This window comes from Pteropus medius, unplaced genomic scaffold, assembly GCF_902729225.1.
Source record: "Pteropus medius unplaced genomic scaffold, Ma_sr-lr_union100, whole genome shotgun sequence".
In the NCBI taxonomy this organism is placed as follows: domain Eukaryota; kingdom Metazoa; phylum Chordata; class Mammalia; order Chiroptera; family Pteropodidae; genus Pteropus; species Pteropus medius.
In genome coordinates, this window is record NW_024347788.1 from 1,085,129 (window position 1) to 1,106,800 (window position 21,672).

General features: G+C 33.5%; 1 protein-coding gene across 6 annotated transcripts in view; it reads right to left on the bottom strand.

The window, feature by feature from the left end:
- The window catches only part of TDRD3 (tudor domain containing 3), a 134,621-nt gene that overhangs the window by 89,212 nt on the left and 23,737 nt on the right, over window positions 1-21,672 (bottom strand). For 4 of the 6 annotated variants that reach the window (XM_039877163.1, XM_039877162.1, XM_039877166.1 and 1 more), the window contains exons 2-3: window positions 4,873-4,957; window positions 2,106-2,171 (exon numbers count right to left, since the gene is read on the bottom strand). In XM_039877163.1, the coding sequence (XP_039733097.1) occupies window positions 2,106-2,171; window positions 4,873-4,957 (151 nt within the window). The remainder of the gene's footprint in view (window positions 1-2,105; window positions 2,172-4,872; window positions 4,958-21,672) is intronic. The other 2 variants (XM_039877168.1, XM_039877165.1) reach the window with 1 other exon arrangement.

Consider the following 21,672-nt stretch of genomic DNA (forward strand, 5'->3'; position numbering starts at 1 on the left):
AATAAAATGAGCAATTTCTGTGGATCGGCTTCTAAAACTTCTATTAAAATTATTTTTCAAAACATCTTCACTGGCACCATGACGAGAAGTAGACTAGGTGTTAGGAGGAGGTAATGAAAGGGACAATATAATCAAAGAGGAAGAGCAGAGGGAGGGCATCCAGCTCAACTTGTTTCATGCGAAAAGGGCTTATTTCATATCTTCTCATTTTATGTAAAAAGACACATTAGCATTAAGGATATTTTAAAGGATAAAATTTGGCACAGAAAGTGCTACATTCAAAGATTTTACATTGTTTTTTATTGTTAGCTACATTCAAAGAAATCTTAAGGATCCCACTGTGCAAAACTTTTTAAAGGAAAAACTGCTCTAAGAAGGTGGAGGGAGCAGAGAAAAAGACATCTCGTGTATGCGCCCAGCCCTCCCCACCCCAGCCCTCCCCTCCCCCCATCACCCCTCCCCCCACCACTGCCGCCATGAGCAGAGTCAGGTTCTCAGAATCCCTAAAGACATATAGAGAGAAAATGGAAAACCAGAAATCCAGAAAGCTTCAAATTTCTTTAAGTAAGCTAATGTAAGGGTGTACAGATATCGCTCTGATGTTAGCTACTGTTCCTGACAAGAATTTTTGCATTCATCAGACCTGTCTAAGACTGTTGCCTAAACCAGCAGTGCGCTAGGTATGCTTCCTGGACCAGCAGAATCAACATCCCACAGAAACTTGGTCAAAAATACAAATTCTCAGGCTCTATCCCAGTTCGATGGAATCAGAAACTGGGGGGACGGATGGGGGCTGGCACTCTGTGTTTGAGCCAGGCCTCAGAGTGATTCCAGTGTACAACGAAGCCTGAGAACTACTACCACAACCGAAAAAAAAAAAAATGTAAAGAAGCTGGAGAGGACTCTGAGAACAATTAAGTTGAAGGAAAAGCTGAAGACTGAGAATACACAAAGGAACCAAGATAAATGGCTTTAGCAAAAAGAAACCTGTGGCAGTGACATGTATAAGTCTTCAGGTATATGGAGAATTATTCTCAAGAGAAGGTAACCAGACGTTCTCCATTTCCCCTAAGGGAAGGAAGATAAAGACGTTTATGAACTTTAACTGTAGAATATGAAATTTAGATGAAAATATAATTAAACTTTGCTGACACAGTGTTGTTAAACATTAAAATAAATGGCTGAGTTGATAGCACCTGTTCTCTGAGTATCTGCCTCAAAAACTAGAGATTAAAAACTCTCTAATATGGTTCTTTCCAGTTAAATGATTACCATATATTGTACAAATGAACTAATATTTAGAAATGTGAAAAATATGTTGTTACATTATAGACCTTTTAAATTATCTAAAATTTAACATATCCGAGGTGCAATAACGATTTTAAATATCTGAGTGTTGAAATGATAAGAATACTTATTTAAATACAAAACATACACGTTGAAAGTATTTATTTAAACATGGATAATGATGTTAGCTAACAGTTAAAAAGTGACCAATAGCACATAGAAAATTCTCGGCTGACACAATATACATATATTTTCAAATAAATAGAAGAAATTGAGTACAAACAAGTAAGAAGTTAAAGACTGTCTATTTGGTACCGAAAAGCTATGTATTTTAAAAAGACCAGTGAAAAAAACCCTAACATGAATATATATACACACACATACACACGCACACATATATATAATGCAAAACAATAAAAATAATCAAATGCATGGCTTTGTCAAATTACTCCTAATATTCTCTATCTTATATTTTTATATTAATAAGTTCATTAAATAAACATGGTAACAGGTAACTAAAATAAAAAAGTACAAAAAGGTCCTTATCTTGAGCTCTAACTTCTAATGTCACATGCAAGTGTGCCATAGTTACAATTCCTAAAACAATTTTTTAAATGTTTAATAGTCACCAAAAGTTTAAAAGTTTGTTTTAATAATTTTCCATGTGTATTCGAAATCACTACAATGACTCTGACCTGTTCGTCTCTAAAACATTTTGCTGTTGAAGTCCTAATTGACAAAAAATAATTCCAGTAATTTAGTAGATGTTCATATTTACTGTAGTTAGCATAACTTAGGAAGTTAACATTTTTCTTTACCTTTTCTACCTTTCCACCATTGATGTCACTGGGGAGGAATTTCTTGCCAATTGTTCTCAAGTCTGTCTAAAATAAAAATATTATTATTAACATATAATTTTAGAGAAAAGTCAATTTAATCTCACAAACAAAGATGAAAAGACCTAAAGTTTGTGGAACAAAATTTAAATAAATGTCTTTTAGTTGATTATGAGATCTACGCATATAATCAATCTTTTCAAATAACACAATCCCATACATATGTTATTTAAAGTGCACTAGTAGGTTGAACACATATATATGGATATATATATTCTGGTCATATTTCGTTAGGTAAATTTTTAACTTACTAGATCTTTTCTACTAAAATCTAAAGCCTGCTTTTCTGTAAACTACAGTCTTACTAAAAAATTAATGCCACAATCTAAAAACTAAATGACTACTCTTACATAAAAGTATACATTTTTGACAACTGAATTCCAAATAACCTTGATACACAGAGACATGAAAACACAATATTCTATAGACCATGATACCTGTAACATAACAAAGCTATATAACATACAAATATCCCAAACAATTCCTATCTATTTATTCAGTAAGTCTGACAGAAAACCTTTTGGCAAATCATTTTATATCATACAGAATCTTAAAAGAAAAAAAAGTTTTTAAATTTTTACTAATACACAGTCTTCAGTAATTTGAGACTGGTCTATCACTTACTTTTTTTCTGAATAATTCAGGTATTTGCACCAAAAAAACTATATGCCGAATTTCAACGTCATTTCTCAATATTCTTGTTCCCCATTCCACGGAGTAAAAAAATTAAGAACATTCTCTTTCAACATAAAAATCTGCACAGAAAATATTTACTTAGCAGGTCTGAGGCAGCATACTATCTTTAGAAGGGCCACTTTCACAAGGTTGGCCCTAGGCTGGCATGTGGGAAATTTGCACTTGAACCATTTCCTAATGTGGTTTGCTGCCTAGACGATTTGTCTAAACAATGTGATTTATGATGAACACTTGCTTTTGGGGAGGAGAAACACTATATATATATATATATATTATTGCATTGTTCATTGCTGGATAAAGGAATAAGCTCAGCCTTTCCCCTACGGGGGAAGAGAACATAAGAAAGCTTGTGCATGGATTATTCTCCCGCTATGTAATAAGTTATATACAATAAGGGTCAATAACACAAGTCTTTCTCAACTAGGCTGGCCTCCCACAATCAGTAAAAGTTGAAAAAAATTCAACAGAAATACTGTAAGTGCCAAATTTTATTTAAAGGTGATAAACTTGAAAAGTAAATTATTTGTTTGGTGTAGACTTTATCCTGATTAGAAGTTTAGTTTTTTTTTTTTCCTGTTATATGGCATGACAGCTTGGACTGGAGTATTCAACTATATATTTTAGAAAAAATTATAAAGACAAATTAATTCATTAAGATAAGGGCCATCATGTACCTCTTACGTACATAGGACAAATTCCTCATCTTGACTGGTTTTATTTTAAGTTTCATACCCACTTATAAACAGTTCATTGCTATTTACCTAACTTTATAAATAAGAAAAATAAAGAGGAACAGGAGATTGTCACAAAATCTCTTTTTTATCATCTGTAGGATGTTTAAATAAAAAATGAAATAAAGGAGACTTCTTCACATTTTTTGAAATCAGAATTCACTAATTTGGGTGCAAGTCAAAGAAAGTTAAAGTGGGGAATTTTTCCATTTGTAGTCATAGATAAACTGCATATTTTCTAACGAATGCTTCTTTACGAAATTTATAGTCTGTTTATTAAAAACTTAAATACTTAGCTCAGAAGCAAAAAACAGATCCTGTTGGCCTTACTGAACAAAATTCAGAGAAACTGGAAAGAAACGAGATTTCAAAACAAATTTTTATCTGTTTAAACCTAAATTGATTATATTTATATTTTCAATGTTACCAGTTGCTGCCATTTCTGCTTTATGTTATACCTATTTTGCAGTAATATGATGACTCTGTTAGACGGTATCTCTTATTAATTTAATTATGCATCATAATATATAAATTTTATTAATAAATTGTTATTGTAAAGGCAATATGAAAAGTCCCACTGGGGTAACTGCAAGATTGATAAAAGAATATTTGTTTACTTACATCTATATCTCAAACAATTTTTTATAACTCTTCAAAAACTCCAAAAGCCAATCCCAATTATGGGAAAGATACAGCTACTGAGGTGGGTGGAGGGAAAAAGATTGAGACTACATAGCAAAACATGAACAGTAATTACAAGTAGGTTTAAGTTTCTCATTTTATTTTCCTGCATTTTCTAAAGTGTTCTACAATACGCATTATTTATATCAACAGGAAAAGTTAATTTGAAATACTAAATATAACTGTCAAAAAACTATAATCTAACTAGAGTTCCTATATTAATTAAATGACAATTTGTTTTAATGAATATGATCAGTTTTTATTGCTATTATATAGGTACTGTATATGTTATGAAATTCTATAATTCATCAATGGGTTAAATATAGAGTTTTCATTGCATTTTTTCCTTTTTCATTGGATTCTATTTAATAGATATTAAAAGAAACATACATTTCTAATAATTAGTTGATATGAGATTAACAAATTCAGCAAACATCACTGTAATTTAAAATGGACAATAAAAATAAGCGCTATTTTTATTATTCCATATTACTTACGAAATCTAACTTATTCTATGAAACGTTTTTCATAAATATAGCTCCCAGACTAAAAATGTTTCTAAATTAATAAACAAAACCTACATTGAGAGCAATCAGGATGATGTCGTTTATATTGACTTTGTCAGGAGAACTTGTGCAAGCTTCAATGCCTTCGTCTGAAAGATACCTGTTAAAATAAAATAAATAGCTTAATATTTTCTAAAATCAAAATTAACTAATTATTTTTAAATCAACATGCAAGTTTGTTCTCTACTATGAAATGCTGCTACAAAGACCAGGGAAAGAGTCCTGCACGTTCCCTGTTTATTTACTATCTCTGATAGAAGAGAATGGACAATACACATTTTTCCTTTTTTGTATCCTTAAAGAGAGATTGTGGAAATACAATTATCCATATGCTTTCCATTGAAACATCGACATACTCCTTAAGAAATGGCTGTTTATTTCCTTATTATCACTGTTAATTTTGTGACTGTCGCGAATCATCTTACAAACTCAGTTCTACAAATGATAATTAATTAAGCCCTTATTCGTGTGAAAAATAAGACATAACTCAGTAATAAGATTAGTAAAATGATGAAAATTAAACGCTTGCCTTCAAGGAGTTTACAGTCTCATATACGGCATAACACGGAACATAAACAGCTATCATACAAGGCCAAAGTAATTACGAACAAAAGGGGCTCACAGTGGCTGGGGGATGAGAAAGAGCACTTGGAAAGAAACAGCATGAGTGAAAACATGGAAGTAAAAAAGTGAGGGGCACATTCTAGAGGTAACAAGCTGGAACTTTCTCGATGGAATGCGAAGAAGAAATAAGTATAGGTTGAGACCAATTTTAGAAAGCAACAGAGCACAACGAATATGAGTGATATGTTAAATGCTAATTGAATAATTACAAAAATGCACTTTCAAAACTCTTACACTGTGGGGAAATAATATGCGATGTCTAATAAAATACTTTGTTTCCTAAAAAGGCAATGTTGTAGAATTAAAAAATTACAGAATGCCAGATAAACTGAAATCGATCTTTAAAAATAATTTTTAAAAAATCGAAAACAAAAAAAAATCAAAAAAATAAATAAAAATAAAAATAATCAAAATCCACCTCTTCCATTTCACAGATGAAGGTCCAAATATGTTAATTAATCTTGCCCTAAAATAGAAACTTAAGCAATTCAAAGTTAAAACAAGAATGCTTCCTGACTTCCATTCAGCAATTTTTTCATATAATACACCATTTTTATTTATCAACAACTAATGCTAATGTTAGGAATATGATCTTCTCATAAACATAAGCCAACATCTATACGAATCAGTTTCCTAATCATCGACATACTTCAGCAACACATACAAAAGCACAAGTAGGCAAAGTCAATCAGTGAGCTCCAAAATATATTAAAAAAGAACACGGAACTAATACTAATAATTAGAGATACAAAAATTGTTATAACAATAAAAGTAGCAATCCCTACAAAATATAAAAAGGGAATTCTATCTAAAAAATTCTAAAGACAGAAGCTATAAGGGGGTGGAAATCTGACTTCATGCACGTATATAAATCAAACATCCTGTGATTTCTTTCAAATAATGTCTTCTGAATATAACAAATTCTAAAATATGGCTCAGTCTCAATTTGTGAGTTTTACACGTCTCCTTTCCTCACTCTTCATATTTTGAAAAATCAAAGGTCTTGTGCCTTACAGCTTTACTCCGCAATCACCAAGAAACATGAGACCCATTCACAGCTCTTCCCAGTACATCTTGGTCATCCTTCTGCAAACACTGGACCGTTTTCACAGGAGACTGAATCTAAATTAACCATAACCTGGGATTTACAGGGGTTTTTTTGTAAACACATAAAACTCCAATACAAGCAATGAATAAAACGAGTGATAAAAGTAAGTCAAATGCCCAAACTGGCTGCAAGATACACCACAGTAACCAGTAACTGAAAGAACAAAACAGTGCAAAATTCACCAGCCCTAACGTGGCCAGTGAGAAAGAAAGGAGGTGAAAAGTGGAGCAGGCGTGCCAGATCTGACCCCTGTGCACGTGTGCACAGCGGACCTCGCGAGAAGAAAATTATAATCAGTTCCCACGTGCCATCTTCGAGCACGTGAAACTCAAGGGCAAGGACCTTAACGAAGAAATGAACCCCAGAGGGCCCTTGTTGACTAAAACGGCCAGGAAAAGCAAATGTTTTTCTCCTCCCTAATGGAGATTTTGGAAAAATAACATTATAAAACCACTCATTGTTATTATAAACTAAAAATATATCAGAATATATGTTATTGGCAAGCGGGGCACTAAAGGGCTAAATTTCTGCATGATATAAAATAGATGAACATTTTCCATTTATTTTACCTTCAAATAATGCCATTTTAAAATCACAATTTAAGAAGTACTCAAATTTTTAAAATAAGATTTTAGAAATTGCTTCCTTTTTTTCATAAATAGATGTTAAAATTCCTTTTTACTCAGAGTCACTTAATTTGTACTCTTGAGCAACTGTTTTTACTTCAGAAGTAAAAGCTTTAAAATTAATTATCATCCACCAATTTGGGGGAGAGGAGTTTTCCCATTACAGATAATAAATACATATTCTGTGAGAGGGGTCACTCAGCCTAAGTGCCACTGCCAGAACCAGCTTCATGTCTTGTTCAGAAGTCACATGGGCACATAAAACAAACATGACCAAACTACAGTTCAGGGATTGCGACTGACAGAAAACTGTGATAAAACAAATACTATCATTTGAATCTCATTTATTTGATCCAGACAGTGGATCACCACCACTTACACTAGTAAGGGGAAAGAGAGCCAATTTGCCTTACTTACCCATTCCTCTGAGAGCAAGTAAAGTCTTGAGTCTAACTTACTTGCTGGCTACAATGAACACATAATGAGGAAGACCATGACAAACCAAAGAGTGCCTGCCCAACAAAGGCGGCACCTATAATTCAGCTTTAGTTGACTGTATGTCATACAGTTATTATCAGATCTTTTCATTTATAGGTTTTAGTTTTGTGTAAAGCAATGTGCAAGCCAAACAAAATAGGTTTCAACCAGTACGTGGCACTTACTTACTAATCATATTAGTTTACTAAAGCCATTTGTGTGTTTGCTCTGGTACACTTCCAAGCTGCCTCTGACATGCAGCCTTGTGCAGTAAGTGTCTCTCAAATGGTATACTATTTATGGCTGACATTCTTTGCAAGCAAAAGAGGAAATGAACTATGTCTATCAGGTCACTTTATATGACTCGTGGAGAGCAAGGAACATGATTATACATGTCAAAAATGTTCTTACCAGAGTTGTCTACATCATAATAAAAAGTGTCAAGTAATTTAGGTTGGCCTAAATATTTTATGAACTAAAAATATATAATCCTTACTTTTAACCAGATTTCCAGCCTCCATCTATTTTTTAGGGAGTTCTAATTGGCTAGTAACACTAAAAAGGTCTTCTTCCCCTCTACCCACCTCCACCCATCCAAGAGATGAGTGTCTGTCCATCCAAGTCTGAACTGAGACCTGAATCATTACGAAAATAATCAAAGACAGAACCTATTACTGCACACGCAAATTAAGCGAATGATAGATGGAAATTCTTTAAAATGCACGCGAAAAAACCAAGAATGAAAACATTCTTCCCAAATGGGAAAAAAAGAAGGAGATACCTGGACGATGACTGGTACACAGCGGTCTTAACTGTCTCTGAATAAAATCCAAATTGAATGGTCTCTTATGGTTTTCACGGTCTCTGACGGATACGTGATTATTTGCGGCCACACTGAGATTACTGACAGGCCCACATGTGTTTTTCAAGTTCCAAAATGAGAATTTAATCAATGAATTCCTCCTTAACCACAAAGAAAATAAAGATAACTAAATCCCAATTATCCACACTAATATGAGGACAGGAGAGAATAAAATGTAACAGGTAATTTAAAAATCACTTCTATCAAAGGGTATCTTTAATCTCAGAAAATATTAAAGTTGGCAACATACTGCAAATTCCCAAGATATTAAAAATAATTTAAAAAATAAGCTAGTGAATGAAGATCTCTCTCTAGTCACTCTCCCAATCTTGTTTCCATCCCTATGGTCTAAGTAGATTATATAATATACCTGCCCCCACATTTAGTTTTTCCTATTATTTTTATACCCAGCTAGAGACATTGAAATAGAAACTTGCTAATTTCCTCTTCTAAAGCAAAAGAAAATGGGTTATAAATTCCCACTTGTAAATACAATTTGGGAAAATACAGTGTTTAACCGTATTGAGTAAACAAGATTAGTAAGTTAACAAGGCTACTAAGAATCTGAATGCAAAATCTGCTTCAGCTAACTTGGTACAGATGAAATCAATATATTCATCATAGTTTATAGATACATTAAGGGTAAAAGAAATCACCAAGAAGAATATGAATTGGTAGACCAGCAGTAAGAATGAATCCATGGAATTCCATGCCTAAACCTCTATCAAGCACAGCTAAGAGGAGGGTCAGAATTCCACTAACAGTAATTTAGAAGAAGGAGTACTAATGCACATAAATGGTGAAAAATGAAAAAAAGAGGTTTTTTATTTCATTTCCCTTAACAATTCAATACCTCTTCTACCATTTTCTTTCCTTCTTAAGGCAAAGTGGCCACCTACTATGCCAAAGTGAATACCACAACCTTTATTCCAACAATTACAATAAGGACTCAAAGCAACATTAGCTTAAAATTTAATTTTCTCCATGATTTACGTATGAATGAGTCAGACAAATAAAGTTATGCATCATTTAAAGTACTTCTAAGTAAAATCACTTAGTGCTGATCTTAATATAGTAAACTATTTTCAGTAAAAGATTTATTTTATTCAAAAATAAATCCTTTTCAAATGCATTTTTCAGTTTTTACTTTTTATGATTTCTTTTCATGCACAAACATATATTATTTGCACCACTTAGCTAACCTACATTAATTTTTTTCCATACATACACCGTAAAATCTATTTAAATTTCTTCTACACTAACTTTTCAGATTGTTATCTTACAAAAATAAAAATACCAAAGCAAAGAAATCATCATGAAAATCTTAAATTTTAAATACAAATGTTTCATAAAATTAACCTACACAAAAACTGAAAGGATGAATACGCAAAAAGTAAAAAAAAATGCTTTTACTTAGTACTACCAAAGCACCTTTTTTTCTAAAAAAACAACTTCCAGATATGTTAAGAATTACGAAATGCCTTGATATACATCACGATTAACAGCCAACTACCCAAACTTCAACTTTCCAGAAGTCAGACAAAAAATTTTCGTTCCAGCATTAAGGACTGAAAGATGGAAATCATAAAAAGTACTAGGGAAAGTCCTTTGTAAAGTTATATCTAATTTGAAACATTTAAAAGTATTAAAATTCTGAAAACATGAAACCTAGATTTGTTAAGCACTTCCTTTAAAATGCTGTTTTAGCTCATTCTGAAGGATGTACTACTTGAAAACACCACTAGGTGGCAATCTTGCTTCACAATTAAAATAGCATACTATTACCAGAAGCTGCCTCAAAAGATGTACTACACTAGCTTTAAAATAAAAATTTCTAACATTTATTTTTTTGTTGTTATTGCTGGGGAGTAGACATATCAAAGAAAATAAAATAGACTATTATAATTTTAGGATTTGTGTTTGCTATAAAGATCACTCAAGGTTTAAAAAAACTCATTTAGCAAGCATTCAAGAGATATCTCCTCATAAGAAAAATAAATTGAAGTATATCAAGATTATTTTCTCTCCTAGTCTCTCCTACGTTCATCCTTTGGAGATAGAGACTTATAAAAAGTACACATAATTTATTAGAGACTAATGCTTTTTTTGCTGTGGAATAGTTACAAAGGCTATTTTCAACATTATTTCAATAGCTGCTTTTTTCTGACATCAAAATAAATAAGCATGATAATTTTAAGATAATAACTATAAGAAAATAGATGACAAAAAAAAAATCACAACTTCTGTTTTTTTATGACCCATGAAGACATTATCCCAGAATGCTTATTTGGTATTAAAAAATTATAACAGTTGAGCAAATAAAAATGTATAAATAATTCCTTTAAAATTCCATAACTGAGATCTTACAAGGTACAGCGGCAGTGGACACCTAAATTATTATTCATTTCTGCAAACTGAGCCTTCACATAAATTTAAAAGTATAAAATGATGGCCTGGATATTTTTACTTTCTTCGGAGGTTATAATTTATGTCCTTCTTCTAATTCAACATTTTCATATTTTAATTCAGAAGCAGAGCTGAGGTTATTTTTTAATAACACATTTTAAGATGTAAGATTATTTAGTATTTCTGTCATCTTTTCCTTGGCACAAAGGTGATGGCTATAAAACTACACATTAGGTGGAAAGGCTCACTTTCGGCCCGATGCCCTGTGCCCTGTACCCTGACCACTGCAACACAACACAACACATCACTACCTGCACTGCTCATGCCAAGGACCTCTCAGGACTAACCCCAGAAATGCTATTTTAAAATGTAAGATATAACAAAAATTGGAAGGAATTCTTATGAATAGCTTGGAGTGACTGTCATCTGATCTGTACTTTTTAAGTGATATAGACTAGATGCAAATCTGTCTCACTCTTTGAACATGTGGGATCCTAGGCTACTTACTTAATCTGTGCCTCAGTTTCCTCTCCTATTAAAAAAAAATGGAGCCAATAAGATGGATGGAGTTGTTCTTAAGAACAAATGAGACAGTATGAAACACCGCGCAGACGCTTGGTAAGAAGCAGATGCTAAATAAATACTCGTTTCCTTCCTTTTTAAATGCGGTCCCCTTGGTGTTTCTGGAAAATAATGATACTCAAAGATGTCTTCTGGGTTCTTAGAAGAAAGCAAAAGAATGAAATTTGCCTCACAATAAAGCCAATTTCCTCAAAGGCTACAACTAGTAGTCAAAAGTATGTATGCATCCTAATAGGAAGATTGAACCACATATTTCTGGCAAAACTACTCGCCTGGAATTCACTGAGAACTGAAGGAAAGTGTCGACAAGATGAAAAAAACTTTATTAATTAATTTGTTGAAATCTCCCAATTTTTTATATATGGATGAATATACATATTTTTAGCAATAAGAAAATAAGTTATTCCACAAGACTGTGAAACTGTTTCTGGCCCAAATAGAACTTCCAATGCAAAATACACTGCCATCATTTTTGCCCAATCTGCCATTTATGCCAGAAGTTAAAACAATGATGTCAAGAACAGTCGGTAAGTAAAAGTTGAAAATTCTACAACACAGAGAATTACAATTTTAATATCTAGTTTAAAAATTAGACATTTTATAAGTTACTTATAATTTAAAATAACTCTTTTAAAATGAAAATCTACTACTTCAATTATCATAGGCAATTATGACAAATACCTATTTGTTTCTAGATATGTAATCATATATTTTACCATCTAATAGCATAACAATTCTCTACAAATTAACATAAAATAAAAATGAAAGAGGCCTAAAACCAAAAGGGGTAGTAACTTAAATATGCTACAAAATTAAATAAGTAAATATTAAAAAAAGAAATGATTTTTTTCAAAAGAGTGAAAAAGTTCCATAATATATCTTAGTCAATAAACATGAATTAATAATTCTTTCATTTCTTTAAAATGCTCTTAAATACAAAATGTTTGGCACTGATTAAATTTTTAAAATAGAAATGCTGCAAATAAATTTTAAAGTTTTAATTTTTTAGCTTAGAAGACATAATTAAACATATCTCCATATCTCTTTGTCGTGGGCTGATGGGTGATACCCAAATATCCTAATCTCTGGAAACTGCAATGTTACTTTATTTGGAAAAATGGTCTTAAGAGATGTAACTAAGTTTGGGATCACGAGATGATTATCCAGGTAGGCACTAAATCCAATGACAAGTGTCTTTATAAGATACCATGTTCATGGGCAGGAAGAATCAACATCATTAAAATGGCTATACTACCCAAAGCAATCTACAGATTCAATGAAATCCCTATCAAAATACCAATGGTATTTTTCAGAGAGCTAGAACAAATAATCCTAAAATTTATATGGAACCATAAAAGACCTCAAATAGCCATGGAAATCTAGAGAAAGAAAAAAGTTGGAGGTATCACACTATACTAAAAGGCTACAGTAATCAAAACAGCATGGTATTGGCATAAAAACAGATACATTGATCAATGGAACAGAACAGAAAGCCCAGAAATAAACCCACGCCTATATGCTTACTTAATATATGACAAAGGAGATTAAGAACATACAATGGGGTAAAGGCAGTTTGTTCAATAAATGGTGCTGGGAAAATTGGACAGATACATGCAAAAAAAAAAAAAAAGGAACTGGACTATCTTCTTACACTGTATACAACAATGGACTCAAAGTGGATGTGGATTAAGGACTTAAATGTAAGACCCGAAACCATAAAACTTCTAGAAGAAAACATAGGCGGTAAACTCTCTGATATTGCTAACAGTAATTTCTTTTCGGATATATTTCCTTGGGTAGAGAAAACAAAAGAAAAAATAAACAGATGGGACTACATCAAATAAAGTTTTTGCACAGCAAAGGAAACCATTAACAAAACGAAAAGACAATTGACTGAATGGGAGAAGATATTCACTTATGATACATCCGATGAGGTTAATATCCAAAATATATATAAAGAACTCATACAACTCAACGACAAAGAGGAAATACAGATGGCCAATAGATCTATGAAAAATTCTCAAGGTCACTAATTGTCAGAGAAATGCAAATTGAAACCTCAATGAGATATCACCTCACACCTGTTTAATGGCTATCATCAATAAATCAAAGAACAATAGGCGTTGGTGAGGATGCAGAGAAAAGGGAACCCTCAGACACTGTTGGTGGGATTGCATATTGGTGCAGCCACTATGGAAAACAGTCTGGAGGTCTCTCAAAAATTAAAAATGTATATACCTTTTGACCCAGCAATTGCACTTCTGGGCATTTATCCAAAAGAAAACCAAAACAATAATTCGTAAAGATCTGTGCACCCAGTATTCACGGCAGCACAATTTACAATAGCCAAGATGTGGAAGCAACCTAAATGCCCATCGACAGATGACTGGATAAAGAAGCTGTGGTTCATATATACAGTGGAATACTACTCAGCCATTTTAAAAAAGTGAAATCCTACCATTCGCAATGACATGGATGGACCTAGAGGTTATTATGCTGAGTGAAGTCAGACAGAGAAAGATAAATACCATATGATTTCACTTATATGTGGAATCTAAAGAACAAAAAGAACTAATCAAAAACAATCTCACAAACATAGAGGACAATCTGGTGCCAGGGAGGAGGGAACTGGGGGCTGGGAACTGGGGGGCTGGGAGAAATGGGTGAGGGTTAAATTACTACAAATTAATAGTTGACAGATGGTCACGGGGATGGGGAGCACAGCATAGGAAATGCAGTCAGCATTAATATAATGGCTAGGTGGAGGGCCAGGGGAGGGAGGGAGCAATTAGAGGGATCGTTTTATAAACTCTATAAGCATCTCACTGGCGTACTGTATACTTGAAACTAATAATAAAATTAAATTTAAAGAAAAAAGAGAGGCAGAAGGAGTTTTGAGACAAACCACAAAAGAGAGGCCATTTAAAGATGAAGGCAGATATTGGGGTGAGGAGGTCTCAAACTCAGGAATGCCATTGACCACCAGAAGCTGGAAGAGGCAGGTAACAGCTGCTCCCTTGGACCCTCTGCGGGGAGTACAACTCTGCACCACCTTGATTTCAGACTTCTGTAAAAGAGTACATTTCTATTGTTTTAGGCCTCCTGGTATACAGTAATTTGTTACAGCAGCCATACAAAACTATATCCCTATTATGAATTTAATTACTTGAGTATTGATTCAGTTAAATAAAAAACAAAATTTTGAAAGGTCGGTGAACTTGTGTGGTTTGCTTAAGTCTATAAATAATCAGATACAAACTGTGCAGAGCTATGATAGAAAGTTGAAAGTGGTTCTTCCCCAATTCTTCTTCCACAAAATAAACATCAGCAGTCTTAGGTATACCCTTGTAATATACACATACGCATCAACTGGAGTGAAATTTAAAAGTAAAAATTGTTTATAAAAATAGATTCACTCTATACAAAAGTTTCTGCAGTAGATCTTTTCATTCAAGAATATATCATGGCCAACTTCCACATCCAACATATAGATTTTCCCATCTCATCTTTTTCAGTAAATGCACAGTATTCCTTTCCAGATAGGGACTATGCTATAATTTACCTATTCAGGCTGTTTCTAATTTTGTATTAATAATACTTGAGTATATTTATAGACACATATTGGAGGATGAATATTAATATTTTTATAAGATATATTCCTAAAAGCCATGCTGCTGGATCATATTATATGTGTTAGAATGGGGAAAAGAACTTTAAAATCTATAACCATGAATTACTTTAGGTTTTTGGAAATATTTAAATGTTTTAAAAATGATTCTTTTTAAATAGCTTATTTTAAGAAATTTTAATTGATAAATATCCCTAAAGAGCTTTAGAATTAAGAAAGCACTTTCAATGACTAAATAAGAATTCAGATAAATGACACGGTCCCTCGCCACCCACTCTCAGAGTCAAGTGTATTAATATTTACATACTTGACTCCTGTGATTCCCATACTATTAAGTGTAAGAGAGAGACAGAGAGACAGAGAGACAGAGAGACAGAGAGACAGAGAGTGTGTGTGTGTCTGTGTGTCTGTGTGTCTGTGTGTCTGTGTGATTATCCCCATTTATAAAGAAAGGAATTGATATATCATCTCTAAAGTACCAGCTCTTGGTATGATGAAGTAAGACCCTACCGGATATATGACAACGCTCTCTCCCTTACCCTGCAGAAAATAAAAATCTGGACAAAAGACAAAAAGTAACAAAAGCTACTGGAGAGAGAGCAGAGAACACTGGCGGGGAATGCTGCTCACAAAGACGACAGGGAGCTGTAAGCAACTTCTGGACTCTGGAGCTTTTAGCCCAGGACAAGGCTCAGTCTACATGGCAGAATAGCAGCAGGTGTACACAAGGACATACCCACAATCCTTCTGGTCTGGGAATGGAAAAGGGAAGTGGAGAAACCAGGAGCACTGAAGAGTGCAGGGGAATCTCATAAGAGAAAGACCCAGAGAGGGGATCCTAAACTCTGTCCAGTCGCATCTCTGACTGACCTCTGAGGACCCACGTGCAGAACAGACTCAAAGCAGCCCAGCTAAAGGCAAAGGCTTTGAATGGAGAATGGAGCTGCCGCACAAGACAAGTCTGCAGTTCATGCCCAGAAAAAAAAAAGAACCATCTATAACACAGGAAATAATCATCGTCAGTGAAATGCAACAGATCCAAAATCTCCACAGCTTAGCAACTCACAATATCCAGAATACAATCCAAAATTACCCAACATACAAAGAACCCAAAAAATAGAACACATGGAAATCAATCCAATCTGACTCCCAAATAACCAGATGTTAGAACTAACATAAAATAATTTTAAAGTAAATATGATAACTATTCTCAATTAAGAAAAACGTTTGCAACATATTAAATCTGAGCAGAGAAATGAAAAGTCTCAGGAGACAGAAACAATTCAACAATCAAGTGTAAATCCTAGATGGAAAACTATTTCTGAAACAAAATGGAATTAAGAGAAGAATGAACACACAGTGGACAGACTGAGTTATAAGACAGATATTTCAACATTTCTATATTTTATATGAAGTAATTATTAACAATAAATGAACTATGAAAAGTTGAGTATTAAATACTGTAATTTCTAAAAAACACTATAAAATTATGCAAAAGAGAAATGATAGCATATATCTATATAAAGATGTGTACATGAATGTTCAAACTATTTATTATAATAGCAAAAACTACAGGCAACCCAAAAGTCCATCAACTGGACATTTTTTAATTGATATATTTCTACCACAATAAAAAGGAACAGAATAACAATACACACAATGGCATGGATGAATCTCAGAAGCATGATCCCAAGTAAAAGAAGGCAACACACACAAGACCACATACAGTGTTGATTCCATTTATATAAAATTTTAGAAAAAGCAAAACTATAGTGACAGAAAACAGATCAGAAGTTGCCTGGGGTCAGATTAAGAGAGTAGATCAAATGCAAAGAGACTGGAAGGTGAGAAATCCATTTACACAATTGGATGCAATTACCAAATCCATCAAACTGTACTCTTAAAACTGGTGAATTTAATTGTATGTAAGCAAGGTCTTAATAAACCTAAAAGAGGAGAGAAAGTAATCAGAATTTCAGATAAATGTGCTAATTTACTAATGAAATTAATAAGTGGTAACAGTAAATGGCAACACTGAACCAAACACAAGCGTTTGAATCCCTAGTCCAGTCTTCTTTACATTACACTGGAGCTGCCTCACAGCATTTCTGTTATTAAAAATGATGATAAATATATTCAAAGCATACCATTGAATCAACAAGATGCAAGGAGCCTAAAATTAAAATACATCCGGAAAAAATATATATTATCTACATTTTAGATTAATAATATAACCACACCGAAATAAAAAAACTAGCCCAAGAAACATTAAAAATATTAATGGTAAATGTTTAAATTAAACACTGAAAGCTAAAAAAGTCTTGAACTTGATTATGCAGGTTTCTCCTACGGTAGCACGGGTGGCAGCAGCTCTGAACTGCTCTGAGCAATGAGTAAATGTACCGATGATGCTGGGAGCCAGGGTTCCCACTATGGAAGACGGGGAGAAATACAGATGGCTGAAGATGAGAAATAAACCTCCGGTGCTGGACTAGACACAGATCTTTCAGGATGAACTCATGATTTGTATATCAATTCATTCATTCTCATGTGTGGATTGTCCAGAAGCAGCACATGCCTCATGTAATAGTTATATCTTCATGAAAGACGCCTTCATGTGACACAATTTAAAAGGGCTATAAAGCATTGTTTTATAATATCTGGCATATAAAAATTAGGAACTATCACAGATTAACAAAATTTCAACATTTATAAGCTCAAAGCCATCACTATTTTCCAATAAAAACATTTTCTGACTTTAAAGATGTACATATGAAGCTATCTAATCAAATAATACAAATAGCTAAATATGTGCATTTGTATTAAATATTTATGGTAGTCTGGGGAAGTATTAATTTAAAAGCATATCTATATAAAACTGCATGTTGACAAAACTGCATTTAGTGAATCCTCTTTTTTAACTTCCATAATTTAGAGAGATATGAAAGCCACATTTTAGCAGTATATTCATTGTGCAGGTAATTTTAAATAAGGACTCAAACCTTGTTATTTTGTCTGTCAAAAAAATATGATAGTTCATTGTGGACGGATGTAGAAACAAGACATAGATGTAGAGGCCAGCGTGTGTAATGGCACTCATATGTCAATTAGGTTACAAGAACTAGGTCACAAGAATTGGACCTTTATAGGGCCAAAAACCTTAACAATTTTTTTTTAAGTCTCCTTAAAGGTAATTCAGTCTCATAAATTCTCTCCTCCTTCTCTCAGCAAAATTTTTATTTGGAATTATCTGACATAAAAGTCATACAGAGTTAACAGTTCAGACCCAAGTTCAAGAAGTCTATGGCCCCGTGACCTGGTAGGCATGAAAATAAGAAGCTATAATGAAAGGGAGCAAAACTGTTCTAATGTACCCTGTATGAGTAAGATTAATTGGGCAGTTAAGTCTGCACAGAAAGATCAGGGTAGGCCCCAAGGAGGAAATGGCATTGCAAGCTGGGGTTAGAAAGAACATAACCCTGCAACTAGGACACGAAAAAGGTAATCTTCAGTTTTCTTTTTCAGTGGCAACAAAACTATCAGTCATTTCTGTGAATGATAAACTCTGCTTGATTGAAAAAAGCTGAGAGCTGTGAAATAGGTATGCAAATTACAGTCAAAAGTATGTTCTATGTCCAAACTGCAGTATCAGTAATATATTCTATAACTGCAATGTTGAACTGGTATATAGCATCATAAAGTCTGTGATAAGTAAGAAAGGTATCATTTGTCAATTTTATACCTTTCTCAAATAGCGGTGACCTCATTTGACAAATACGGAATTTCTTATACTCTCTGCCTTAATAAAGGAATCTCACTTATAATTGAGGTATATTAATACAATTCCAAGGCAGATGATTATTATCGTACAAAATCCAGGAGATCACCATTTGCCAAAACAACCAGTCTCAGGACCAAGTAAGTCTGGCCACATATTGTATTCCTCTTTAAGCAAGACAAGCTAAGGAGTTCTGTAATAAACAACTTTTTTCTTTCTATTTTTTAAAATACAGAGTTGATTAAACAAGGAACCTACTTCCCCGTTTAACATTCACAGAACATATTTTGTATTAGCACATGAGCATTTGAGGATTTAACACTATTTTTAAGTAACTCCAGAAGTCTCAACAGAGTAATATATAATTTTGCTAAATCACAAATTTGAGGCACATCTGCTGAATGGCTGCTTTGTGGGAGTGAGTCACAGAAGAGCTTATCCAAACACCAGCCAACCACAGCTCGGTGCAGATTTTCAGTTCTCTAAGTAGCATTCACGAAAGAATCAGGCCACATCCTTCACCAAATGTCTAATCTAACCCCTATAACACACGAAAAACATACTGTAAACATCACGGCTATTTCCTTGTATTGTAAAATGAAAATATTAAGTAACATTATGTATACTTAGGCCTTACGCAGTTTCCAACAACTATAGGTCTACCTTTCCAGGTTTACTAACCCTTTTCCTGTTTCTTCAGCCATATCCTTGAAAGCACCTCATCAGGCCACTGCCAAACTTGAACTTTAACATTCAGAATATTATTGAGAAGCTTTGTTTTTGTAAAATAATTCTTTTCTGAGATCTCTTTCTTTTCTTTAACCACTATATTGATCAATCAGGAATGTTTTTGGCGGCATACAACAGAAAACCAGACTGGAAATTAAGCAATATTGGAGACTGGGACACTGATGAGGAAGCTATTGTGTTGATCCACATCAGAGATGATGAGGGCCAGGATCAGCATGTAAAATGAGAGGAGTCTCTGGTACCTGGGGTAAAAGCCAAGGGGAAGTAGAGTGCCACACGTGTAACGATATTAACATGTTAGCTGGATAAGTCTGTGGTCGGGGGCTGCCCTGTGCCGTGCAGGATGTTTTGCAGCACTCCTGGGCTCTACACACTAGATTCCAGGAGCACTCGCCTATGTGCAACAACCAAAAACGTCTCCAGATATTACCAAATGTCCTGGGTGGCGGTGACAGGGGTTGTTGTATGTGGAATGTTGGGGACGTTGCCATTAATTGAGAACAATTATCTTAAAAGAACTGAAGGATATGATAAAAGCGGGCAATGTAACAAAAAAATTGGCAATTAGAAAATCCAAGAAATACACAAAGCTGTATAAGAAATTGAAATCAGAGCCTGTTTAAATGATTTTCTATAAAGAAAATTTACAGTCATAACAACAGAATTATTATGCCTACAGTGTCAATCAGTAGGAAAGATATGAGAGATTTAATGATAGTTACGTGACAAAATGTATATATCTACCTTGACACTGTAAAAATACAGGTAAGTAAGAAGTAAATCAAGTAATGAGCTCTGAAAAATAATAATATAACTTAAGGAAGAAAGATAAGTAATAGAACAAGGCTATATATTCATCTGTCATGTGAATAAAAAGATAAAAAATAAAATTAAAATTTGTAAAGTCAAGACAGCTTGATAAAAGCGTATTATTTTGAGAGAAGATAGCCGCGAGGAACACCTCAGAGCTCCCGGAGGGTGGGGGAGTGAGGGAAAGACAGGCAGAGCGGGAACGATTGCTTTTCATTACAAATCCATTTCATTATTAGTATCGTTTGATATTTTTAAACTATACACACATTACTTTGAAAAAGGTTAAGTAATTTTTTAAAAATCAAGGTGTATCTTTTACATGAAATCATTACTTACATAAATGAATATAGAACAGTATCATCAACCATTGATATACTGAAATTTCACTGTAACCTAATTTTATAACTGCTATAATAGAGTCATTGTTTCAATTTATTCAAGAAATATTTAATAAAAACCTACTACAAATTTTGGACAAACGAAATGAAGAAAGCAAGCATAAGATCGAAGCAAACTTGACCCTATGCATAATGAAGGAGATATTCTTGAACTGGGCAGTGTCCTGATTGTAAATTCCATTTTAGGTAGATTAGTCCAAAAAGTAAAATAAACCATATAAATGGGACAGAAACTGAAGAATAGAAGTATCAGTTAGGACGCTACTGCGCAAGTTTAAATGCAAAGTAATAGAAGATCTATGTAGAATATGATGATAACTGTCAGAACAGACAGAAGGGAGATGATGATGATGATAACAATTATGATGACAATAACAGCAAATATATACTGCATCTTTCAGTGCCAGATATCACACAATTAATTTGATATATATTATATCATTTAATTGTCATAACCCTGTGAAAAATACTATTTTACCCCCATTTTAAACGTAAAAAAGTTCAAATTAACATGTCCAAAGCTATACAGTTAGTAAACAGTGGCGTGGTATCTGAAGGAAATGGCAAACTTACTAAGAGTGAAGCTGCCTTAGGAACAACGCAGCTCTCGGTTACTGACCCAGTAACCATACCCCGCTTCATTCCATAAATGATTCAATGCAGAAGGAAGTAAAGCAGAGAGTTAACTAAAGGCAGAAGGCAATGGGAATGTAATTTAAAATTCCATAACTATAACTGTGGCAGATACAAGAAAAAAAATCAG